The following is a 21,009-nucleotide window of genomic DNA, read 5'->3' on the forward strand; positions in this document are numbered from 1 at the left end:
AATTCCATTTCCCAGTGGAAACAATTCCATTTCCCAGTGGAAACAATTCCATTTTCCAATGTTAACAATTCCATTTCCCAGTGTTAACAGTTCCATTTTCCAATGTTAACAATTCCATTTCCCAGTGTTAACAATTCCGTTTCCCAATGTTAACAATTCCATTTCCCAGTGTTAACAGTTCCATTTTCCAATGTTAACAATTCCGTTTCCCAGTGGAACGCGGCCGCTCTCGGGCGCTACCACAGCGCCCGCGGGCGGGGGGGAACCGCGCTCCCCCCGCGCCTGGTGGGTGCGGCCGGCGTCCTCGGGGTTGCCGTGGCAACGGGAACAGCGCGGCACGGCCCGGAATGGGCCCGGCCGGGACAGGGACACGGACAGGGACACGGACACGGGACACGGACAGGGACACGGACACGGGAACGGGACACGGACACGGGACAGAGACACGGGAACGGCGGTGAGAGGGACACGGGACAGGGACACGGGACACGGGACACGGGACACGGGACAGTGACACGGACACGGACACGGGACAGGGACACGGGACAGGGACACGGACACGGGAACGGCGGTGAGAGGGACACGGGACACGGACACGGACAGGGACACAGGACATGGACACGGGACACGGGACACGGGAACGGCGGTGAGAGGGACACGGGACAGGGACACGGGACACGGACACAGACACGGGAACGGCGGTGAGAGGGACACGGACATGGGACAGGGACACGGGAATGGGCCAGGAACAGCAGTGAGAGGGACAGGGACACTGGAGAGGCACACAGGACAGGGACACGGGAATGGCGATGAGAGGCACACGGACGTGGGACAGGGACACAGGACAGGGACACGGGAGAGGGGGACAAGGACATGGGACAGGGACACAGGAGAGGGTGAGAGGGACACAGGACAGGGCACCAGGGGATGGGGGACTGGGAGAGGGGACAGTGATGAGGGGACAGGGGGACAGGATCAGGGACAGCAGACCAGGTAAGGGGACATGGAAGAGGGAACCAGGATGAAGGGGACTGGGACAGAGGACACGGGAGCGTGAACAGGGATGGGGAGAGGAAACAGGGACAGGGACCGGGACAGGGAACTGGGACAGTGGACAGGGGACATGAGAGATGGGGACAGTGGGAGAGGGGACAGGGGACCAGGACAGGAGATCAGGGACAGGGACAGGGAGTGAGGACAGGGGACCGGGTGAGGGGACAGGGAATGTGGGATTGGGGCACAGGGTGAGGACACTGGGGACAGGGGACTTAGGACTGGGTGAGGGACATGGAAGAAGGGACTCAGGAGAGGGACTGGGGCTGAGAGGAGGCAGGGACAGGGAGCTGGGGACAGGGGAGGCCTCAGGGACACAGTGGCTTTCCTCTGGGGACTGAGGTCCTGCTCCAGGCCAGCAGGTTCCCCCTTCCCTGCCCATCCCAGGCCCTGCTCCCAGGGCTGCCGTGGTCACTGATGGGAGCAAGGGACACAGGGGACAGTCCAGGTGTCTGCAGGCTGCCTGCAGGGTGAACTCAGGCGTGACCAGCAGGGTAAAATATCCGAAATTCTTTATCCCCAGGTGCTGAGGTGACACTGCCTGTGCGTCTGTGACCGTGCTGGTGCCAGGTGTGCTGGCACTGGTGCACGTCTGAGCACAGAACATCAGAACACAGAACAGAACAGCACAGAACAGAACAGCACATCAGAACACAGAACAGAACATCAGAACACAGAACAGCTCAGCACAGAACATCAGAACACAGAACAGAACATCAGAACACAGAACAGAACAGCACAGAACATCAGAACACAGAACAGAACAAAACAGCACATCAGAACACAGAACAGAACATCAGAACACAGAACAGCTCAGAACAGCCCAGAACAGGTCAGCACTGAACAGAACAGCACTGAATAGAACAGCCCAGCACAGAACAGAACAGCCCAGAACATTCCAGCACAAAACATTCCAGCACAGAACAGCCCAGCATTGAACAGCCCAGCACAGAAGAGCCCAGCACTGAACATCAGAACACTGAACAGCCCAGCACAGCACTGAACATCCCAGCACAGCGCAGCTCTGAACAGCCCAGCACAGAACAGAACATCCCTGCACAGAACAGCCCAGCTCTGAACTCCTTTTCCTCCTTCCCACCTCGCCTGGGGGATGTCTGGCAGTGCAAACGGCTTCTGAGCACTTCAGCTGAGTGTAAAGGAGCTCTCATCCTGGTTTAGGCAGAGCTCCAGTTCTCCCTGTGCTCCCTGGCACACCTTCTGCTGGTTTTACATGGCCAGAGGCTCTAAAGTTGTATGGAGAGAACAAACAAAATTCATTTTAACTCTGAAAGTTAACAGATAACAGATGCTTTGCCTCGGTTTCATTTTCTTTGTCACAGGCTGTTTTTGCATTATTCATTACCACCAATAGTGGAGATTTCATAGCAGTGAATCCTGTATTTGATATGTAGGGATCTTGACATTGTTGCTTTAAGGAAAATCAGTGGGAATAAAGGAAAATCAGATGAGAATAGAGAATTGTTTGAACAACAGAAGGTCAAATTCTGAGCCTAAGCCAATGGTAGCAGCCAAATGCAGCTTTTAAATAGTAATAAAATGTTCTACGTGTTCTCCAAACAAAATGCAGCTTTGAAATAGTAATAAAATGTTTTATGTGTTCTCCAAACAAAATGCAGCTTTGAAATAGTAATAAAATGTTTTATGTGTTCTCCAAACGCAGGGCTGGTGTGAACCATCGGAGCGAAAGAGGGGATGAATCCTCCAAACATGAAATACATTTCAGTCTCTTCCCCCCACACTTACGCCAGCAACAACATCCACGTCCCTCCAAAAATCCTCGTGCCACCCGTCTTCCAACCTGCCAGCTGGGAAAGGGAAAGGAGCTCTGCCTCCAGTGCTGAGGATTCCCAGGATTCCGACTGGGAGAGCCTGGAAAAGGAGAGGCAGCGCCAGCTGGAGCTCCAGCAGAGGATCCTGCAGAACCAGGAGCTGGGAGGGCAGGAGGCAGGTGACATCCTGGAGGATGACAGCTTGGATGAGGACAGCTTGGAGGAGATGAGTTCTGAAGAGAAAGGAGCTGAGCACGACACAAGAAAGAAAAGAGAACCAAAGATTCATGGCAGTGGAAGGTAAGGCCAAAACTTTGGTGGAGTGGAATAATTCTGCCACTTTTAAGCTGACGTTCCTCAAGGCCACATTTAAACATCCTTCAGAAAGCATTAACTGGGTGCATAAAATAAAATTGAATATCCTGTCATATGCATGGAAGGTTTAACCCTGGATAAATTGGGAATTATTCTTGAGTTTAAAGGGATTACATTAAACCCCAAGTAATAACAACGTGCAGTTTCAATTTAATAGTCTACTTAAAATAAAATGACAAACAAATGAAGGCTAAATGATTAATAGCATGCTTTTATTCACCTCCTCAACAAGCAAAATGGCCAGTTATTGAATATTTTATTGTGAGTGCAAATGATGTTAATTGTACTAGAAACATGCTCTAATTTTTAGTAATTTTTTTGGACTGAATACTGCGCTGAATGTGAGGCTCTTCATTAGATGGAAATTTGATTTTATTTTGTTTGAACTCAGCCCAGTAAGTACTCCAGTGCAGTCCATTAAGCAGAGCAAATATCACAGCACATCCATATGAAACCCCCTCTCTACATCCATTACCAACCTCGGAATTTGAAGAGGAAATGCTGCAGCTGTTGTCTGCTCACCACACTTTTGTTGAGGAGCACAGGGTCCCTCCAACCTCCCCACGGAGCTGGGGCGGGAATAAAAGGTGCCCTTTTTGTCTGGGGATGATTAGGGATGAAGGAGCTCTTCACACTCATTTTGTCCCCGTGCGGTGACCCGGGCCGAGTCCCGCGGTTGGGTTCTGTGCACACATTTCAGCACAAAGGGACTCTTCAGCATTATCCTCTGCCATTTCAATCATTGCAATTAGCTCACATATTTCTGTACTCACTTCAGAGCAGCCTCACCTCGTGCTGTTTACCTGCAGCCCCTGCCAGCTGGGAATGAGGATGTTTTCCCTGGTGGAAATCAGCTCCAGGAGACCATGGCAGCCGTGCTCACCTGGAAAGCAAAGACAAACAGATTATTTTGTCATTAGGACCCACTTGAAATACAGGCAGAGGCACGTAGCTCGTTGAGAAAGGGTGAAGAAATGATTTATTTGTTTTTAAATATCATTAAAAAGGCCGCAGGTTGGGGAATCCAGCAGATTTCTGGAACAGGAGATGAAGAATCAACCAGGTTTCAGTGCCTGTGAATGTCCTCTGGCAGAGCCACCCAGAAACCAGGGCTGTACTGCAGGTCCAGGGAAGAAAAAATGGTGTGAAAAGCTTTTTTCTGCCCCATTCCTTCCTCCTGCCACTGCCTGCACCTCTCCTGGAAGCCTGTTTGGATGGATTTGACTCCTGCAGTTGCTTTTCCTCCCACTGGAGCAGATCTTAAAGCAGAAATTGGATCAATTGGGGTTTTTTTAAGCGGAGCATCTGGCTTTGCTTTGTGACAAATGTAACTCAGAGCAGTAATTTGGCCACTTGTTAAAAAATTGTCAAACACACAGATTTTTCATTTATGTTTTACTACTCTTATCTAATCACTGCATTTTTTTAATAAAAAGCGATTGAAAATCTTTTCTAGAAGGAGTTTTTAAATCAAAGCATCACCACGTTTCACAGGAATGAGGAGAGAAAATAAGAACACAGAGCTGGAAGCTGCTCTTGTTTGGACAGTCTCAAAAGGACACTTGAAAACTGATTTGACCAGGATTTCACTTTTATTTCGCTCAGCAGAGCCTTTGAAGAAGGAACAACACAAATTGTCTTTGGTAGACTATATCATTTTTAAGGAGACAACAGAACAATGCAATTTATCATTTCACCTTTTAGCTGATTCTGCTAGGATCAAAAAATTTCTATGCCAAATTTAGGATAATGATTATATTCCACTGTGCTCTGAGTGGAATTAGACCAATTTATCATTCACTGATGATGGAAATTAAAAAGGAAGTCCTGCCTAAATTTCCTACCAAAAAATCTTTGATAAAACTCTTCTGATCCCAGTCCCGTCCTGAATGCACTGCAAGAACTCATTTGGCCACAGCAGGACATCTGTTTGCACACTGAAATAATACAGAATTGACACAATTTATTCAGAAATAATTTGGTGTTTTGTTTTTTTTTTAATTAGGAAAAAACTGCCTGTGGACAAATATTCCAGCCTGAGGTACAATCCTCATTGGAAGAGGGCAAAAAAGGGAGCAGATTTTTTTGAGGCAGAGAAGGCATCCCAAATTTTTGGAGGAAGCAGTGGGGACTTTTCACTGGATTCATTTTATCTCCATTCCGATGGCTCCTCAGAAAATAACCAACAGGAGGCAAAGACCCAGGATTCACCCCCAGAGTTCGGTCCAGAATTATTCAGCTTTCATGGAGGAGATGTGGCCAGCAACAAACCTGTTGAGCCACAAGCCAAAAGGGAGGAACCTGCGGATGGTTTTCATTCCAAAAATAATCCTGGCCACGCTTTTCCTCCTCAGAATCAACAGGATCCACCCCAAAGAGCAAAAAAAAACTTTGTGAGAAAAAATAAGCGGACTTTGGGGTTACAGTCAGAGAGGATGAATTCCTATCTTGAGCTGCACAATAAAAAGCAGCAAGTTCTTCAAGGGCAGGTGGGTAAATGTAGAAATTCCCTGATTTCTATAGATTAGGTCTGTCTGGTGTGGAGCTCTCAGCTTTGCAGAGAGAAGCAGGTTTGAAATGCATCGTGCAGTGAGTGACAGCTTTGGATTTCCAGGGAGAATCCTGCCCACCCTTTGTGGGATAATCACAAATCTCCAGCTGCTCCCAAGCCCAGTGGTGGCCACGTTCCAGCTGCCTGCTCCTGGCCAGGGACGTGTCACAGATCTCACACTGCTTTTCATCTTGATGCTGAGGAAATTCTGGCTCCTCATCACTGGCTCTTTTTATGCTGCCTCTCATTTTTTCTGCTTGGCCAGCCTGAGTTTGGTAATGTCACCATGTCACCATGTTAATGTTATCAACATGAGTTTGATGATGATTCTCTCTGCCTTATTCCAGATTTTTCTCAGTGGAGCAAATGCAAAGTTGGTCAGAAGGAACTTCAAAGCCCATCCTGCCATGGCAGGGACACTTCCACTGCCCCAGGTGCTCCCAGCCCCAGTGTCCAGCCTGGCCTTGGGCACTGCCAGGGATCCAGGGGCAGCCCCAGCTGTGCCAGGGCCTCCCCACCCTGCCAGGGAACAATTCCTCATTCCCAATCTCCCACCCATCCCTGCCCTCTGGCAGTGGGAGCCATTCCCTGTGTCCTGTCCCTCCATCCCTTGTCCCCAGTCCCTCTCCAGCTCTCCTGGAGCCCCTTCAGGCCCTGGCAGGGCTCTGAGCTCTCCCTGGAGCTTCTCCTCTCCAGGTGTCCCAACCTGGCTCAGGGGGCTCCAGCCCTGCAGCAGCTCCCTGGTTTCCTATAGGGATGTGTTTCCCCTGTTGACGGAGTGACCAAACTATCCTTTGTCCCCTTAAAAAGGAAAAAATCCCAGAAGTTCCTCTCCTCAATTAGGTAAAAAGACACCTCACAGGACCTGAGGGACTTCGCCTCACACTTAAGGATGGCCAGTTGGACAGGAGGCAAAAGTCCTGCCTGAGCAATTCACCAGGAAAAGAAGGGAACAAAGGAACTGATGGCTTTTGTGGGGTGTTTCACCACGAGCAGGAGCCTCTTGCACCTGGCTCGGGTTTTCTCTGTAAAGAGTTTTGTTATTTTGCCTTTTATTGAAACCTTTTTGTTTCCAGCTCCACCACAGAAGCCATCCTGCTGGTTTTATGCCTTCTAAGGCAGCTGAGCTGCCTTGGGTGTGGAATAGATCTCCAGGAGCTTGTGAGACCTGGCTCAAGGAGACCCCTATTTCAGTTTCCCCTGGGCTGTGCTTGGCCTCCAGCTCCATGAGCTTTCCATGGGCTGCTGGCCCGAGCCTGTCAGGATCCCAGACCAGATCTGCTGCTGGACACCAGCACTTGTGTCTGGCAGCTCTGACTGTGCCCAGTCTCAGCCAACTTGTGGCAAGGTTCGAGAGGAAATGTAATTACAGTTCCTAATGAACCATTAGAAACGAGTTCCTTGCTTTTCCTTGCTCCTTATTCTGCATCATGGGAAGGGGGGTCACTGAATCACTCCACACAGAAAATTCTTGCCTTGGAAAGCTCCAGGGACGTTGTGCTTCAAGTGACACCTCTGCCAAGGCTAATGAAGAGTTGACACAACATTAGAGGGAATTTTCTGACTTCATTCCAGTGGCAGGAATGATGGACAGGATTTTTTTTCTAGTAGAGCTATTAAGAGCACTTGGTTTTTTTTTTTTTTCAGTACTAATTTGGATGATGGTAAAAATAATGAGTATGGATGGATGCTAATTAGAGCTATGTTGATCTGATTATGTTTGCTGTTCAGGGAATTCTGGAAATCTTTCCTGTCTAAGTGTTGGAGGCAGGGATCAGGACTTCATTGTGCAGACTTCATGCACTTCATTGTGCATTTTTGTCTTCAAAAATATGGAATGGGCAAAGGAATCAGTTAAAATCAGGGTTATGAGACAAGATTATCTTGCTGAAGTGGCCCTGGGGACAGCAGAGAGGTGACACAGCAGGCAGAGGGGGTGTAGGAAAGTGTGTTCCTGACCTTGACAAGTTACAGGGAAGTTGTGGACTTCCCATGCCTGGAAGTGTTCCAGGCCAGGGCTTGGAGCAACCTGGGATGGTGGAAGGTGTCCCTGCCCATAGCAGGGGTGGGACAAGATGGCCTTTAGGGTCCCTTCCACCTGAGCATTCCATAATTCTGTGATTCCATGAGTGGCATCATCACCACCTGCTGGCAGCCCCACTGGATCTGCTGCGGGACAGGCAGCAGTGACTGATTAATTTACTGTTAATTGGCAGTTCATTTACTGATTCCTAACCAGAATGGCTCAGTCTGGTCGGAAGGGGTGAAAAAGGTCCTGAGGGGAGCATCGTGGTGGTGCAGGAGCCAACTTGGGCCACCCCACCTGGAAAACTCTATCCAAAAGTGCAAAACCACCAAGCACGTGAAGAAACAGATGAGCCCCGTGTCAGCAGTCAAGCTGTGCTTCCCCAAACTGATTGTTCTGAGCTTCGCAGGGGGTTGAAGCTGAATTTATTGATCCGCTCACTGCTGGGGCTGTGGTAATGAATGGCGTTTGCTTTGAGGGCAGGACTCTGTGCACAGCTGAGTTAAAATACTCCCAGCCTCGCTGTGCGAGATTTACATTTACAGATTACGGATTTCCCGAAACACGCCATAACCCCGTGCTGATCTGCACATTTACTCATTCATATAGCATTTTATACAGCAGCAAGTTCTTCCCGGTGCTGCCTGATTCCTAAAGAACCCCACGATGGGTTTCTTTGAGAGCCAGAGAGCGAGGCAGAAGGAGAAGCAGCGGCCCAATCTAGCTCAGCTGTGCTCAATCCGAGTTGCTTTCCTACCTCCGAGCCCCTTACTTCAAAGCCAGGAACATAATGTACAATTTTTTAATGGCTCTAGAGCAAGGCACTCAGACTCTCTGTGCACTGAGCCTTCCTCGGTGTAAACACCTAATCAAGATTGCCTGTGCTTCAACAATAGCAGCCAAATGCAATTCGAGAACCACAAGGCTTTGAAGTCCTCCCTGCAAAGGCTGGTTTGCCAGTCTGGGATAATGACATGCCATGATTGCTGCCTTTGTTGTATCTTTTCAGTGGAGAAGCAATTATGGGCCTCAATTTAACAGAATAGGCATTACACAGCTTATGATTCTCAAAATGCAATTTCATTTGATCATTTTCTCAATTTGATTGGTATTAATAGAATGGTTCACAAAAAAAAAAGGAAAAAAAAGAAAAAAAAAAGAAAAAAAATGCTGGCAGAGGTTGTGTCCTGTTCCTCTTTCAAAGAGATAATGTAGAAGTATGTTTTACCTGCCCAGCACTCCATCAATGCACTGAGTCAGTTGGTTCCACCAAAAACATCTTATTCACTGCAAAGCTGTGTCTGTCCACAGCTCAGGAAAACCTCCGTGGTATTTTTTAATTTTCTTGTGACTTTTTCCAGGGATTTACGTCGAATTTGGAGCCACGAGATCACCCATAAATTCAGCAATAAACCCTGCCCACCTTCTCTTTCTGCCCTAATGTCTCACCCCCAAAGTGAGAGGCTCAGTTTCCCACATTTTTTTTTCCCACTGATGATTTCCAGTTGATAATTCTCTTGGTCATAAATGTCATAAATATCTTCCTGCTGCCACTTCTCCTGTGGGACCACTCTAGGGTGGAGCAGAGATTGCTGTCACAGTCACACTGCCCAACACACTCCCACTAAAACACTCTGCAGGATGGTTTGGGACAAAAAAAGAAACTAATAAATGGATTTCCTGCGGTTTAAAAATATTATTTCACAAAAAACATTAATTCTTGCTGTATTTACCAGGGGATCACTCATCTTTGTGCAGTGATAACCGCACAAACTCAAAAAACTTGTTCCAAATAAATTTGCGGCCGTGGTTGTGCGGAGCTGTCGCTGTTTGTGAGCTTGTTTTGCCAGGCTCTGTATTCCAGACTCGATTCCTGCAGCTCCCCCCGTGCTTTTCAGCCCCATTATTGTGTTCTGCCAGCTTTTCCTGCGAGCCTCTCTCGCTGGGGCCGGGCTGTGTGATTGCCTGGCCAGGGCTGGTTTCTGCCTGGCTTGCTGTTATTAGGTGCATTTCCTCCATGGAAATGGAGGAGCCCAAGCGCTGGAGACTTTCTGTGCTGCACAATTTTCCTTTCTTTTATTCCTCTTAAAAGTAGAAGGAATCCTCCCTCCCTTCAGTTGGCTTTTGCTTCTTTTTCTCCTTTAACCGTTTCTCTCCCTGCCATCCGTTCCATCGTGCCCAAATCCAGCATTTTCATTTTAATAGGCCACAGATTATTCCTCAATATTTCCCCAAGATTTGAAGATTATTTCTCATTATTTCCCCAAGATTTGAAGATTAATTCTCCTTATTTCCCCAAGATTTGAAGATTATTTCTCATTATTTCCTCAAGATTTGAAGATTATTTCTCCTTATTTCCCCAAGATTTGAAGATTATTTCTCCTTATTTCCCCAAGATTTGAAGATTATTTCTCCTTATTTCCCCAAGATTTGAAGATTATTTATCATTATTTCCCCAAGATTTTCTCCTTGAACCGTTTCTCTCCCTGCCATCCTTTCCATTGCGCCAAAATCCAGCATTTTCATTTTAATAGGCCACAGATTATTTCTCCTTATTTCCCCAAGATTTGAAGATTATTTCTCCTTATTTCCCCAAGATTTGAAGATTATTTCTCATATATTATAAAATGCATATATTATAAAATTGTTTGTGTTATTTAGAATTCTTTTAATAATTATTATAATATAATATTTTATCATTTATAATTATTTTATAATCTATATAATATTTTAATGTCATTTATAATTATTTTATCATTTCTAAAATATCATATTTTATACTCTATTATAATTTTATAATTTATTTAAGATTTTAATGTCATTTATAATTATTTCATAATTTCTACAATATAATACTTTATCATTTATAATAATTTTATAATGCATATATTATAAAATTGTGTTATTTAGAATTCTTTTTATAATTATTATAATACAATATTTTATCATTTATTATAATTTTATAATTTATAGAGTATAATATCATTTTATATATTCTGATTTTAAATTATTTTATTTTAGTTTATTTATATGATTGGCATCAGGCTGTCCTACCATGGGCCAGCCTCAGTGTGCACAAAACCATTTTCCCCTGAAATTCGGCGCAGAAAAAGCAAGAACTGCTTTGATTTTTGGAGCATTTTTCCCAGGTGGTTGACAGAGAGCTGTCACTATCCACAGGGTTAGACCTGTGGCACCATTTTTGCCCCTCCTGCAGATGAAATCCACATTTACCACGCCTGGTTTGATCTGCAAGGACCTGATTTTATAGTCCAACGCTGCAAAAATTGTCTCAGGCCATCAAGCAGCGTTTAGACGCGGAATGATTCATGGAGCAGCACCTGGCTGACATCTCTGCCCCTGCTCTGGCCTGAGGGTTCCTTTAAGTTTGAATTTTGGGTTGAACCCACCATGAGCGGGGTTAGATCCAGGCAGCACGGAGGGGTTTTGGTGTGGGTGGTGGAACTTGGACGGGAATGTCTCAAATCCCCCCCGTGAAACTCACCCGGCTGTTGGTGGCTCGTTTCAGGAGCAGCACGAGTCCTTGCAGAGACACGAAGCAGAGTCCGGGCAGCCTCTCAGGGGCAGAGCTCTCCCACGGAGGAATGGCCAGGAACCCCCAGGAGCAGCAGCAGCAGCAGAGCCTTCGATCCACCAGCAAATCCCAAAAGCATTCCAGGCTGCTCCCCCTGCAGTGGGGCAGGATCCCAGCTCAGCCCTGCACCCAAGTTCTTCTCTTGGCCCAGCAGGAAAACCCCAGAGTGGCTTAAATAATTGCCCAAATTCAGTCCTTACCACGCCTAATTATCATTTTCTCCCAATATTCCAGAATTTTTACCCACCAGAGGTTTTAAATCCCGAATATCCCAGGAAGGAGGACAAGGAATCCCAGCACGGCTCTCCAGCTGGAATTCCACATGGATTCCCAGCCAGTGCCATCCCTGGGCAGCATTTTGCCAGGAATAGCAGCAGCAGTGGCCAGACACAGCCAGAATTGGGGAATATTTCAGCTGATTTTAATGCCATTTTTCAAGAAGGGGAGGTGAAGGATCAAGCACCGCTTGCGGATTTCAAAAATCACATTCATGAGGACAACAGGTATCAGATCAGTTTGTGGGGAGGATTTAACTGATAAAATAATATTATCGTAACCCCGTGGTGCCCAGAAAAGAAACAAATGGGCAAGAAAATGCTTCAAAGTCCAAAGCTTATTTGGACTTTAAGTTTATTAAGTTTATTTTGCTACAAACGTGGCATTATAATTTATCACTCATTGAGGATTCATTTGAGCTGTTGAGTTTTAAATATGGCGTTGGGAAAGGACAGCTCTGTCCTCCAGGTATGGAAATTTCCACAATCAGAAGTTTCCCTTTAGGAGGCTGGGTGGGAAAGTTTAAAATATAGATAGGAAAGGGCATTGTGCATAAATTCAGAGTTTGTAGCAAAATTGGCTTTGCAGGGTGGATCTCCAGGGTCAGCTCTGTCCCTAAAGGAGAGAGCAGGAAAAGCCTCAATTATGTAGAATTTCACTTGTCTTGATTTAAAAAAAAACCAAAGGTTTTATTTCACATAAACAATGATTCTATCAGCACTCAGCAGGCCTGATCCAAAGCCTTTCACTTGCTTTAATTACCTTTGCATCAGGCTGAAGTTTCCCCGTTTGTGTTTTTGTCCATTTATTTCCCATACACTTGGGTGCAAGCAAAGTCATTTATTGTGAAATCCTCGCCTTCCCATCTCCCCGCTCCCTTATTCCATGCTCAGGTTTGTTCGCTGAGCTCCCTGCTGTGTGCAAATTCAGATTTTTACTCTTTCCCCCTCATTTTTGAAGGCCTTTTCCGTGCTTTGTTCACAGCTCCCCAACAGCTGCTTGTAGGATCTCCCATTTCACAGAAAAGAAGGAGCAGCATCGGCCAAGAATTTCTGATTTCGAGGACGCTTTTGCTGGCACGTGGCTGTGGGGTTTGTTCCCACCTGCCCTGCCCCAGGAGCGGAGGGGCTCACAGGGAGATTCAGGGAAAGCTGAAGGAAATCCAAGGAAAATGAGACGAAGCAGCTCAGAAGGGTCTCTCCTGCAAAGGGAAAAGCAAAACCAGCCCAAAGGCAGCAAGAAGGTGAGGAAATAGATGTGGGTTGGGTGGATTAATATTTCTATTCCCCCTCTAATGTTTTTTCTTAATAATCCAATTTTTTTTTAGACTATAAATAGGGACTGAGAAACATTTCATTGTTGTAAAAGCACATGGACGCACAGCAGAGCGTTAAAAGTCATGGAACAAAGGTAGAAATAGACCCTGAAATCATTTTAGAGCAAAGGGATCCACTTGGATCAGTCTGGTTCAGCTGCAGGGACACACAGAGCAGTGTTTGTCCTGTCGTTTATCCACACATGAAATTATTTGGGGTCAGGCTGTTTGTGAGGAGCAGCAGGCAGCCTCAGATCTGAGCCATCCATTATCCCGCTCATGCTCCTTTCTTGTCCAGCTCAAATCTCCTGCTTTCCAAGGGATTCCAACCCCAAATCTGGAGGATTTGTAAAGCTAACAGCGTCAACTTCATCCCAAACCTGCTGATGGTCCTGATTAAAACCTGGATTTCTGTCTCCCGGTGTCACCGCTTAGCTCAGCTGCAGAAGGCTGCCCATGACAAATTAAATGTTTGAGAAGTTTGCTCCGGGTCTCAGGGCAGACAAACTAAGCTGGAATAATGATTTCCTGCAGTTGGGGTGTTGCTGCCTGAGTGCCTCTAAGAAGAATTAGGATTATGATGGTGGCTGAAGGGCAGATCTGCTTCCCTCTCTGCTCAAGCCATTGTTTCTTGTCCCGTGCTTGCAGCACTTTTCTCACGCTTCACACGGGAGGAATGCACAAAGACTCAGACTGGCTGTGCTCCCAGCAAAATCCAGCTTTTCCTAATGAGCAAATGCCCTCATGCTCGTCGCAGAAGTGAGGAACCCCAGATTTTGTGGGACACGGCAAAATTAACTCCTCACTGAAGCTCAGATTAAAAACGAGTGAGTTACAGCGTGTAAGAACAGGGACAGCTGACACAAAGAAACCTCAAATAGGAAATTCCGTGCATGGAATTAACTTCCCTGCGGTTGAGTTTAACCTGAACCTGTGTTTTGAAGAAATGCCCATTTTATTTGCAGATAGAAATTGGTCTTCCTGCCTTACTTTGTGGTTGAAATTACCACAGAGATGATCATAACAAGCTTCACTGACAAGTTTTTAAAGCATAATTCCCTTCTAAAATGTGGCCTTGAAAGAAAATAAAAATATCATGGAGGCATTGGAGTCTTTGTGTGATGTCGTGAAGCGTTGGATGGCATCACCCACCACTCCTGCCATCACTGTGCACTTGTAAAGCCTTTGCTGTGCAGCTAAACATGGATTTTTCAGCTGTCTGTGGGCAACTTTCCAGGGCAGCTTTCAGAGCAAGGAAAGGTTATTCTCACTAACATCATTTGTCTGATTTCTGCCACCAAAGTCAGGTAATTTTATCTGCTTCTCTTACAAAAATTTTCTTTGGAGTCTCATTCTAATCTCAGTCAAATGAGCGGCTTTAAGCTGTTTCACAAACTCACAGAAGGTCATTTTTGACTGAGAAAATATCGCTTTGTGATTGGGATAATTGTCAATTTCCCCCTGGATCCAAAGGAAATTCTGTGTCATTTGACTTTTGCCAATAACTCAGTTCTGTTGGTCGCTTACTTAAAATGAGAACTGCCAGGGGTGGGACTGAGATTTCAAATGAAATCCTGAGGTTTCCACTACAAGACTTCCTTGAATTCTTCTCTCTGTGAAATCATGTCAAGGAAAATCTGTTTGCTGTTTGGTTTTCAGCTGGGTAGCTCCAAATTCTACTTCAATCTCAGTATGAAGCTTGGAGGCCTTGGACCTGACTACGAAACAATCAAAGAGAAAGTGAGTAAACCCCAAGTGGATTTGGGCCGGGGAGAGTGGCAGAGAAATCCTAATTTACAATTATGTGGGATTTTATATCCTTGGCTAGCTGGAGATGCTAGAGGAAAGTTCAAATAAAAGCAAAGGCAGCCGTCCTGGAGATAATTTTAACCCTCTCCTTTTTAAAGTCCAGAAATAGGAATTAATCAGGGCTAATTGCACATCAGGAAATGACACACTCAAGTGGCTGAGTTGTCATTCCCAGAGTAAAGATCCACCAAATGTTCCAAGTGGAAGCAAAAGTTGTGTAAACACGAGAAAATACCTGGCTGCACTCTGGTGAAATGGAGACAGATTGGTCAGGACAGAATAAAGATGGACCTGCCACATTTCTGCTGAGCTCCATCCTCTATTCAGTCCAGGGAAAAGCTCTTAAAAGGGAAAAGCAACTAAAAAAAGCTGTGCCATTTATCAGGGCTTCCTGTTGTGTGCTGAGGAGGGATCAATGGCGAAGCCAGGTTGAACAGCAGCAGAGGTGGAAATGGAATATTGGTGGGAAAAGGTTTTCATTGATGGATCCCCCCCAGCCATTGAATGCCAGGCCCCTTTTCTGCTTTCCTCAGAAAGAAAAGCTAAAGCTGCAGAAGGAATATTCCAGGCAAATTAAGGAATACAACATGAAGAATATTACTGTGGTTCAGAGGCTGCCTGCAAAGCCCCAGGTGTCTTCAGTGTCCAGACAGAAGGTAAGAGCTGAGTCCCTGCCCAGGGTGTTCTGAGGGGTCACAAGTGGGAGCTGCAGGCTCCAGGACAAAGCTGTGAATTCAATAATATCAGAGTTCCTCAGTTCCGTGCATTTATTCCCAAAAATAAACCACTAAGAGGCAAAACTTTATTGTTTGGGGGGCAAAAAGGGGTTTGGATTCTTTTAGGGGACTTCACCAGGAGCAGGAGATAATGCAGCTCCTGCTGGAGATGTGAGGTGTTCCCAAATCCCTGCAACACACAGCACTAAACCCATCCCAGGGTAAACCAGGGCTCTGCCAGCTCCAGCACTTCTGTAAAACTCTTTCCATTCCCTCTCCAATTCCATGTTCTGGCCATCATTTTGCTTCTTAATTTGGATAGTTAAGTGCATTATGCAGGAGAAGCTGAGCTTGTCCTGATAGCCTGCAAAACTCCCTGCCTGAGGGCAAGAGCTTCATGAGACTGGAAAAGATGTTTATAAATTTATTACATTCGTGTTGCTCTTCTTTTTAAAAATAAAAACACTTCCTCAGTGTCCAAGGTGGCTTCCAGTGGTGCCAGGAAGCAAATCTTGGGCTGGGTTATGTTGCAGTGACCACTGAAGAATCTGGGATTGAATTCTGTCAGAAACAAGATCAGGAATTCGGAGATCTCTTACTCAACCCACCCAAATATTTTCGGAAATCTTGCCCAGGTTTTCCCTTGCTCAGTTCCCCCAGTTTTCCTGCTTTTAGGCTCTGGAATATGCCAAGAAGATTCCAAGACCAAAGACTTTCATAGCGAGGCAATCGGAGCAGGAGCTGAAGGAGCCTCTGCCCCAGGCTGCAGCTGAACCCAGGTTACCCAAAATCCCATCCCTGGAATCTTTGTGGAGCAGGCACGAGAAGGAGAAGGAAGTTGTGGCTGCTTTTGAAGCCCTTCACATCTTATAGGTATTTGGGAAATCTCAGGGATCGAGGCAAAAATGCCTGAACTGGTTTATTTTCAGCTGTGACCGTCGCATCTTCATTTCCCAGTCTGCTGAAATTTAAACTGGTTTAAGTTTAATTATTTTTGAATGTTAGAATTGGTTCTAATTGTTCTACTTGTACCTATTTCGTTTATTAAATGGAACCATTTGCATTTATAGCATTTTAAATATAGTGCTCAGTTCTTTTATTAGAAAATATTTTATTGGAAATTTAGTCCTCTGTTCTTTTCCTTTGAAATAAATGATCTGACAGTTGCATTTTTCAGACCAATCAGCTCTTGGCTTGTCACATCTGGATCATTTTTAAACATATAAACAGACAGATATATCTACAACACATTAAAAATAAAATTCTGTTTCATCTGATGATCTTAACACCAGCAATATTTCTCATTCTGAAGTGCAGAAGAGACTTTTGGCCAGAAATAAAAGCAAAAATAATCCACTGCTGCTAAAAAAGAGAACGAAAATATGCTCCAAACACAGCAGTCAGTAATGACACAATGCTAATTATTTAATTGTTACTCCGTTATCTCTTAGTGAAGAGTTTCCACAAAAAAAATCAAAATTTTGGAGCTTCATTTGGGACAAGAAAATTCCAAACAAGTCCTGGCTGAGCATGCAGACAGTCTGGGATTGGCCAGGAGCAGTTGGAAAATATATTGGGTAACTGAGGATAATTGAGAGCTGCATGTTGGAGAGGAAACAGCTTTTAACAGATTAAGGCTGTAAAAATAACAACAAACAGATGGGTTTCTTAGGGTGCTTCCATTTCTTTAACTTAGCAAATTATGAATTAAGTCACCATATGAAATGTGATTAGAGCACACAGCGAGGGAATTGGGGCTAAAACCGCCTGGAAACCAGGCTGGATAAAGGAATAAAAACCCAGCCACCCTGTGATGGTGTGGGACTGCTTTATCCCATTTATCTGGTCTCTTCTGTATGGGGGCTCCCAATTTAATTTTGGGGAAAGTGATCCTGATTCTGCCTTTCCTCATGGAGAAGGGACCTGGCCTTGCTTCAAACTCTCCTGAGGAACCTCTGAAACCTCTCCCCCACCGCTGAATCAGCCCCTTGGATTCACAGCTGGAAGTTCAGGGCATTTTGGGGAATAATGAGATAAAACAAACCCTGTGATGGTGTGGAATTGCTGTATCCCATTTATCTGGTCTCTTCTTTATGGGGGCTCCCAATTTAATTTTGGGGAAAGTGATCCCGATTCTGCCCTTCCTCACGGAGAAGGGACCTGGCCTTGCTTCAAACCCTCCTGAGGGGCAGGAACCTCCCCTCCACTGCTGAATCAGCCCCTTGGACTCACAACTGGAAGTTCAGGGCATTTTTGGGGAATAATGAGATAAAACAAACCCTGTGATGGTGTGGAATTGCTGTATCCCATTTATTTGGTCTTTTTTTATGGGGGCTCCCAATTTAATATGGGGAAAAGTGATTCCAGTTCTGCCCTTCCTCATGGCCTTGCTTTAAACCCTCCTGAAGGGCAGGAACTTATGGATCAGCCCCTTGGATTCACAGCTGGAAGTTCAGGACATTTTGAGAATATTGAGACAAACCCAAACCACGCTGTGATGATGAGGGACTGCTTTATCCCATTTATTTGGTCTCTGTTTTATGGGAGGTTCCCAACTTATGTGGGGAAAGTGATCCCAATTCTGCCCTTCCTCATGGAGAAGGGACCTGGCCTTGCTTCAAACCCTCCTGAGGGGCAGGAACCTCCCCTCCACTGCTGAATCAGCCCCTTGGACTCACAGCTGGAAGTTCAGGACATTTTGGGGAATATTGAGACAAACCCAGCCACCCTGTGATGGTGTGGAATTGCTGTATCCCAATTATTTGGTCTCTGTTTTATGGGGAGCTCCCAATTTAATTTTGGGCAAAGCAACCTCAATTCTGCCCTTCCTCGTGGAGAAGGGACCTGGCCTCGCTTCGAAGCCTCCTGATGAGCAGGAAACTCTCCCCCACTGCTGAATCAGCCCCTTGGACTCACAGCTGGAAGTTCAGGACATTTTGGGGAATATTGAGAAATATTAAGACTATTTTGGGAAGCCTTGGTGGAAGAAGCATTGTCCAGGATGGGAACACGGGCCGGGCTGCAGGGGGAATGTTTTCCATGATATTTTTGTCACTTACAGCATCCACTTCCAGCTCCTGAACAGAACCTTCCTCTTCCTCAGCCTCTTTCCCCTCTCCTTTGGGCACTGCCAGGTTGGGAAATGGTTCCATGCTCTGCTTTCCTACTTTTATTTTTAAACCAAACTGTAACACTTTGAAGCATTTCTGCTCGGGGCACCTCAACTTGTTGTTCCTGCTTAAAAGTGATAATCCCCCCTTAATCCAAACCTCAAGTGCCTGTTTTAATGAAACCTTCAGATGAATATCAAAGAGCTATTTACTCGTATCTAATATTTTAATTAGATTATATTCTCAATTTAACCCATTAAACCCCCTTTGATGAGCTCCATGTTCAGTGTTTAGCCCCAGATGCTGGAGGTAATGAATATTAGACCTTTGATTTAATGAGAATTTCTGCCTTTCCAGCCTGACTCCCTTTGTATCCCCCTTTTTTTTTTTTTTGCTTTTCTGGCCTATAGAATTCATTTAATTGAAGAAGTCTCTTATCGCCACACATTAAGGAACCTAAATTAGCATCCCTTTTCTGACGAGAAAATGCAAGCAGACATTTTCTCTTTGATCTGAGGGCTGAGTTGAAGTAGGCAGCAGCCCCCTGAAAATGAGCTGATGGCTGCATTATTTGGCTGCCATGCAGATGTGTCCATGTGGTGCAAAATGCTTAATGTCTTAATTGATCGCCTTCCTCCCTGGCTGGCATCCTCCTCCCAGAAATTAGGGGAGAAATCTGTTCATTTAGGGGTTTTTTTTAATAAAATAATGAGTTTTTAGGAAATATTTAAATATTAAACCTGTGTGAAAGTTGGATGTGATGCTGCATCTGGAAGAGGACATTTTTATATATTTTATTATTACTTTAATAATCTCTTTTTTTTTTTATAAACACTGATGATGGTCATCTCACAAACCATTTAGAAATTCTGTTTGTCCTGGTGTTTTTGGGTGTTTCAAATCCCACAAAATGAATCCAGTCTGGGGCAGCACCTGAAGTGGCTTCTGGAGTGGTGTCAGTGGTTTCAGGGATGGTTTCTGTGGTTTCTGGAATGGTTTCAGTGGTTTCAGGAATGGTTTCAGGAATGGTTTCAGGGATGGTTTCAGTGGTTTCAGGAATGGTTTCAGGGATGGTTTCAAGGATGGTTTCAGGAATGGTTTCTGGAATGGTTTCAGGGATGGTTTCAGTGGTTTCAGGAATGGTTTCAGGGATGGTTTCCGGGATGGTTTCCGGGATGGTTTCAGGAATGGTTTCAGGGATGGTTTCAGTGGTTTCCGGGATGGTTTCCGGGATGGTTTCAGGAATGGTTTCAGGAATGGTTTCAGGAATGGTTTCCTGAATGGTTTCAGGGATGGTTTCAGGGATGGTTTCAGGGATGGTTTCAGGAATGGTTTCAGAGATGGTTTCAGGGATGGTTTCAGGGATGGTTTCAGTGGTTTCAGGGATGGTTTCAGTGGTTTCAGGGATGGTTTCAGGAAAGGCTGAAACGTGAGCAGCTCACCTTCGCTGCTGCCACCACAAACCCGGGTGATAAAACCTTAACAGCAACTTCTTCCTTGGAGAAATGCTCCCTCCCAGGGAGGAAAGCCTCTGTGGGTCAGGGTCACACATCTGCACCCTCCTGCCTTCCCAGGGACTAATGCTGGGAGCAGCTGTCCCCACCCCTGCGGGGCAGCCACCAGCAGCTCACCCAAGCTCTAGAAACAAGATAATCCAGGAAAGAAGAGACCTAGAAAACATCCAAAAAACAAGAAATACAGAAACAAGATAAACCCAAGAAACAGGACATTTAGGAACAAGATAAACCCAAGAAACAAGAAATACAGAAACAAGATAAACCCAAGAAACAAGACATTTAGGAACAAGATCAACCCAAGAAACAAGAAACCTCAAAACAAACCAAAGAAACAAGACATTTAGAAACAAGATAAACCCGAGCAACAAGAAATCTAGTAACAAGATTAATGCAAGAAATAAAAAATCTGGTAATGAGATGAAGCCAAGCAACAAGAAATCTAGAAACTAATCCGAGAAAAAAGAAATCTAGAAACAAGATCAATCCAAGAAACAAGACATCTAGAAACAAAGCAAAGAAACGAGACATTTAGAAACAAGATTAATACAAGAAACAAGAAATCTGGCAACAAGATAAATACAAGAAATAAGAAGTCCAGAAATAAGATGAGTACAAGAAACAAGAAATCTAGAAACAAAGGAAAGAAATAAGAAATTTAGAAACTAGGTAGATCTAAGGAACAAGAAATCTAGAAACAAATCCAAGAAACAAGAAATTTAGAAAAAAGGTAAACCCAAGAAACAAGAAATCTAGAAACAACATAAACCCAAGAAACAAGAAATCTGGTAACAAGATAAATCCAAGAAACAAGAAATCTAGAAACAAGATTAATGCAAGAAACAAAAAGTCTGGTAACAAGATGAATCAAGGAACAAG

The 21,009-nt window shown here is 45.0% G+C and overlaps 1 protein-coding gene across 1 annotated transcript; it reads left to right on the forward strand.

Moving 5' to 3' along the window:
- Window positions 1-1,348: 1,348 nt before the first annotated feature.
- Window positions 1,349-16,595, forward strand: JHY (junctional cadherin complex regulator). Its single transcript, XM_038161517.1, has 8 exons — window positions 1,349-1,547; window positions 2,735-3,143; window positions 5,224-5,707; window positions 11,325-11,893; window positions 12,651-12,909; window positions 14,641-14,721; window positions 15,324-15,446; window positions 16,182-16,595. The coding sequence occupies exons 2-8, from the start codon at window positions 2,767-2,769 to the stop codon at window positions 16,377-16,379; spliced, it is 2,091 nt and encodes a 696-aa protein (XP_038017445.1). The 5' UTR covers window positions 1,349-1,547; window positions 2,735-2,766; the 3' UTR covers window positions 16,380-16,595.
- Window positions 16,596-21,009: the final 4,414 nt, after the last annotated feature.

This window comes from Motacilla alba, chromosome 24 (assembly GCF_015832195.1).
Source record: "Motacilla alba alba isolate MOTALB_02 chromosome 24, Motacilla_alba_V1.0_pri, whole genome shotgun sequence".
Lineage (NCBI taxonomy): Eukaryota > Metazoa > Chordata > Aves > Passeriformes > Motacillidae > Motacilla > Motacilla alba.

What these genes read in the sequence shown, in the direction of transcription:
- JHY (XM_038161517.1), top strand. Translation starts at nt 2,767, where the DNA reads ATGAATCCTCCAAACATGAAATACATTTCAGTCTCTTCCCCCCACACT. An exon ending in AGCAAGTTCTTCAAGGGCAG is followed by an intron (nt 5,708 to 11,324) that starts GTGGGTAAATGT and finishes GGCTCGTTTCAG; the next exon opens with GAGCAGCACGAGTCCTTGCA. An exon ending in ACGAAACAATCAAAGAGAAA is followed by an intron (nt 14,722 to 15,323) that starts GTGAGTAAACCC and finishes TGCTTTCCTCAG; the next exon opens with AAAGAAAAGCTAAAGCTGCA.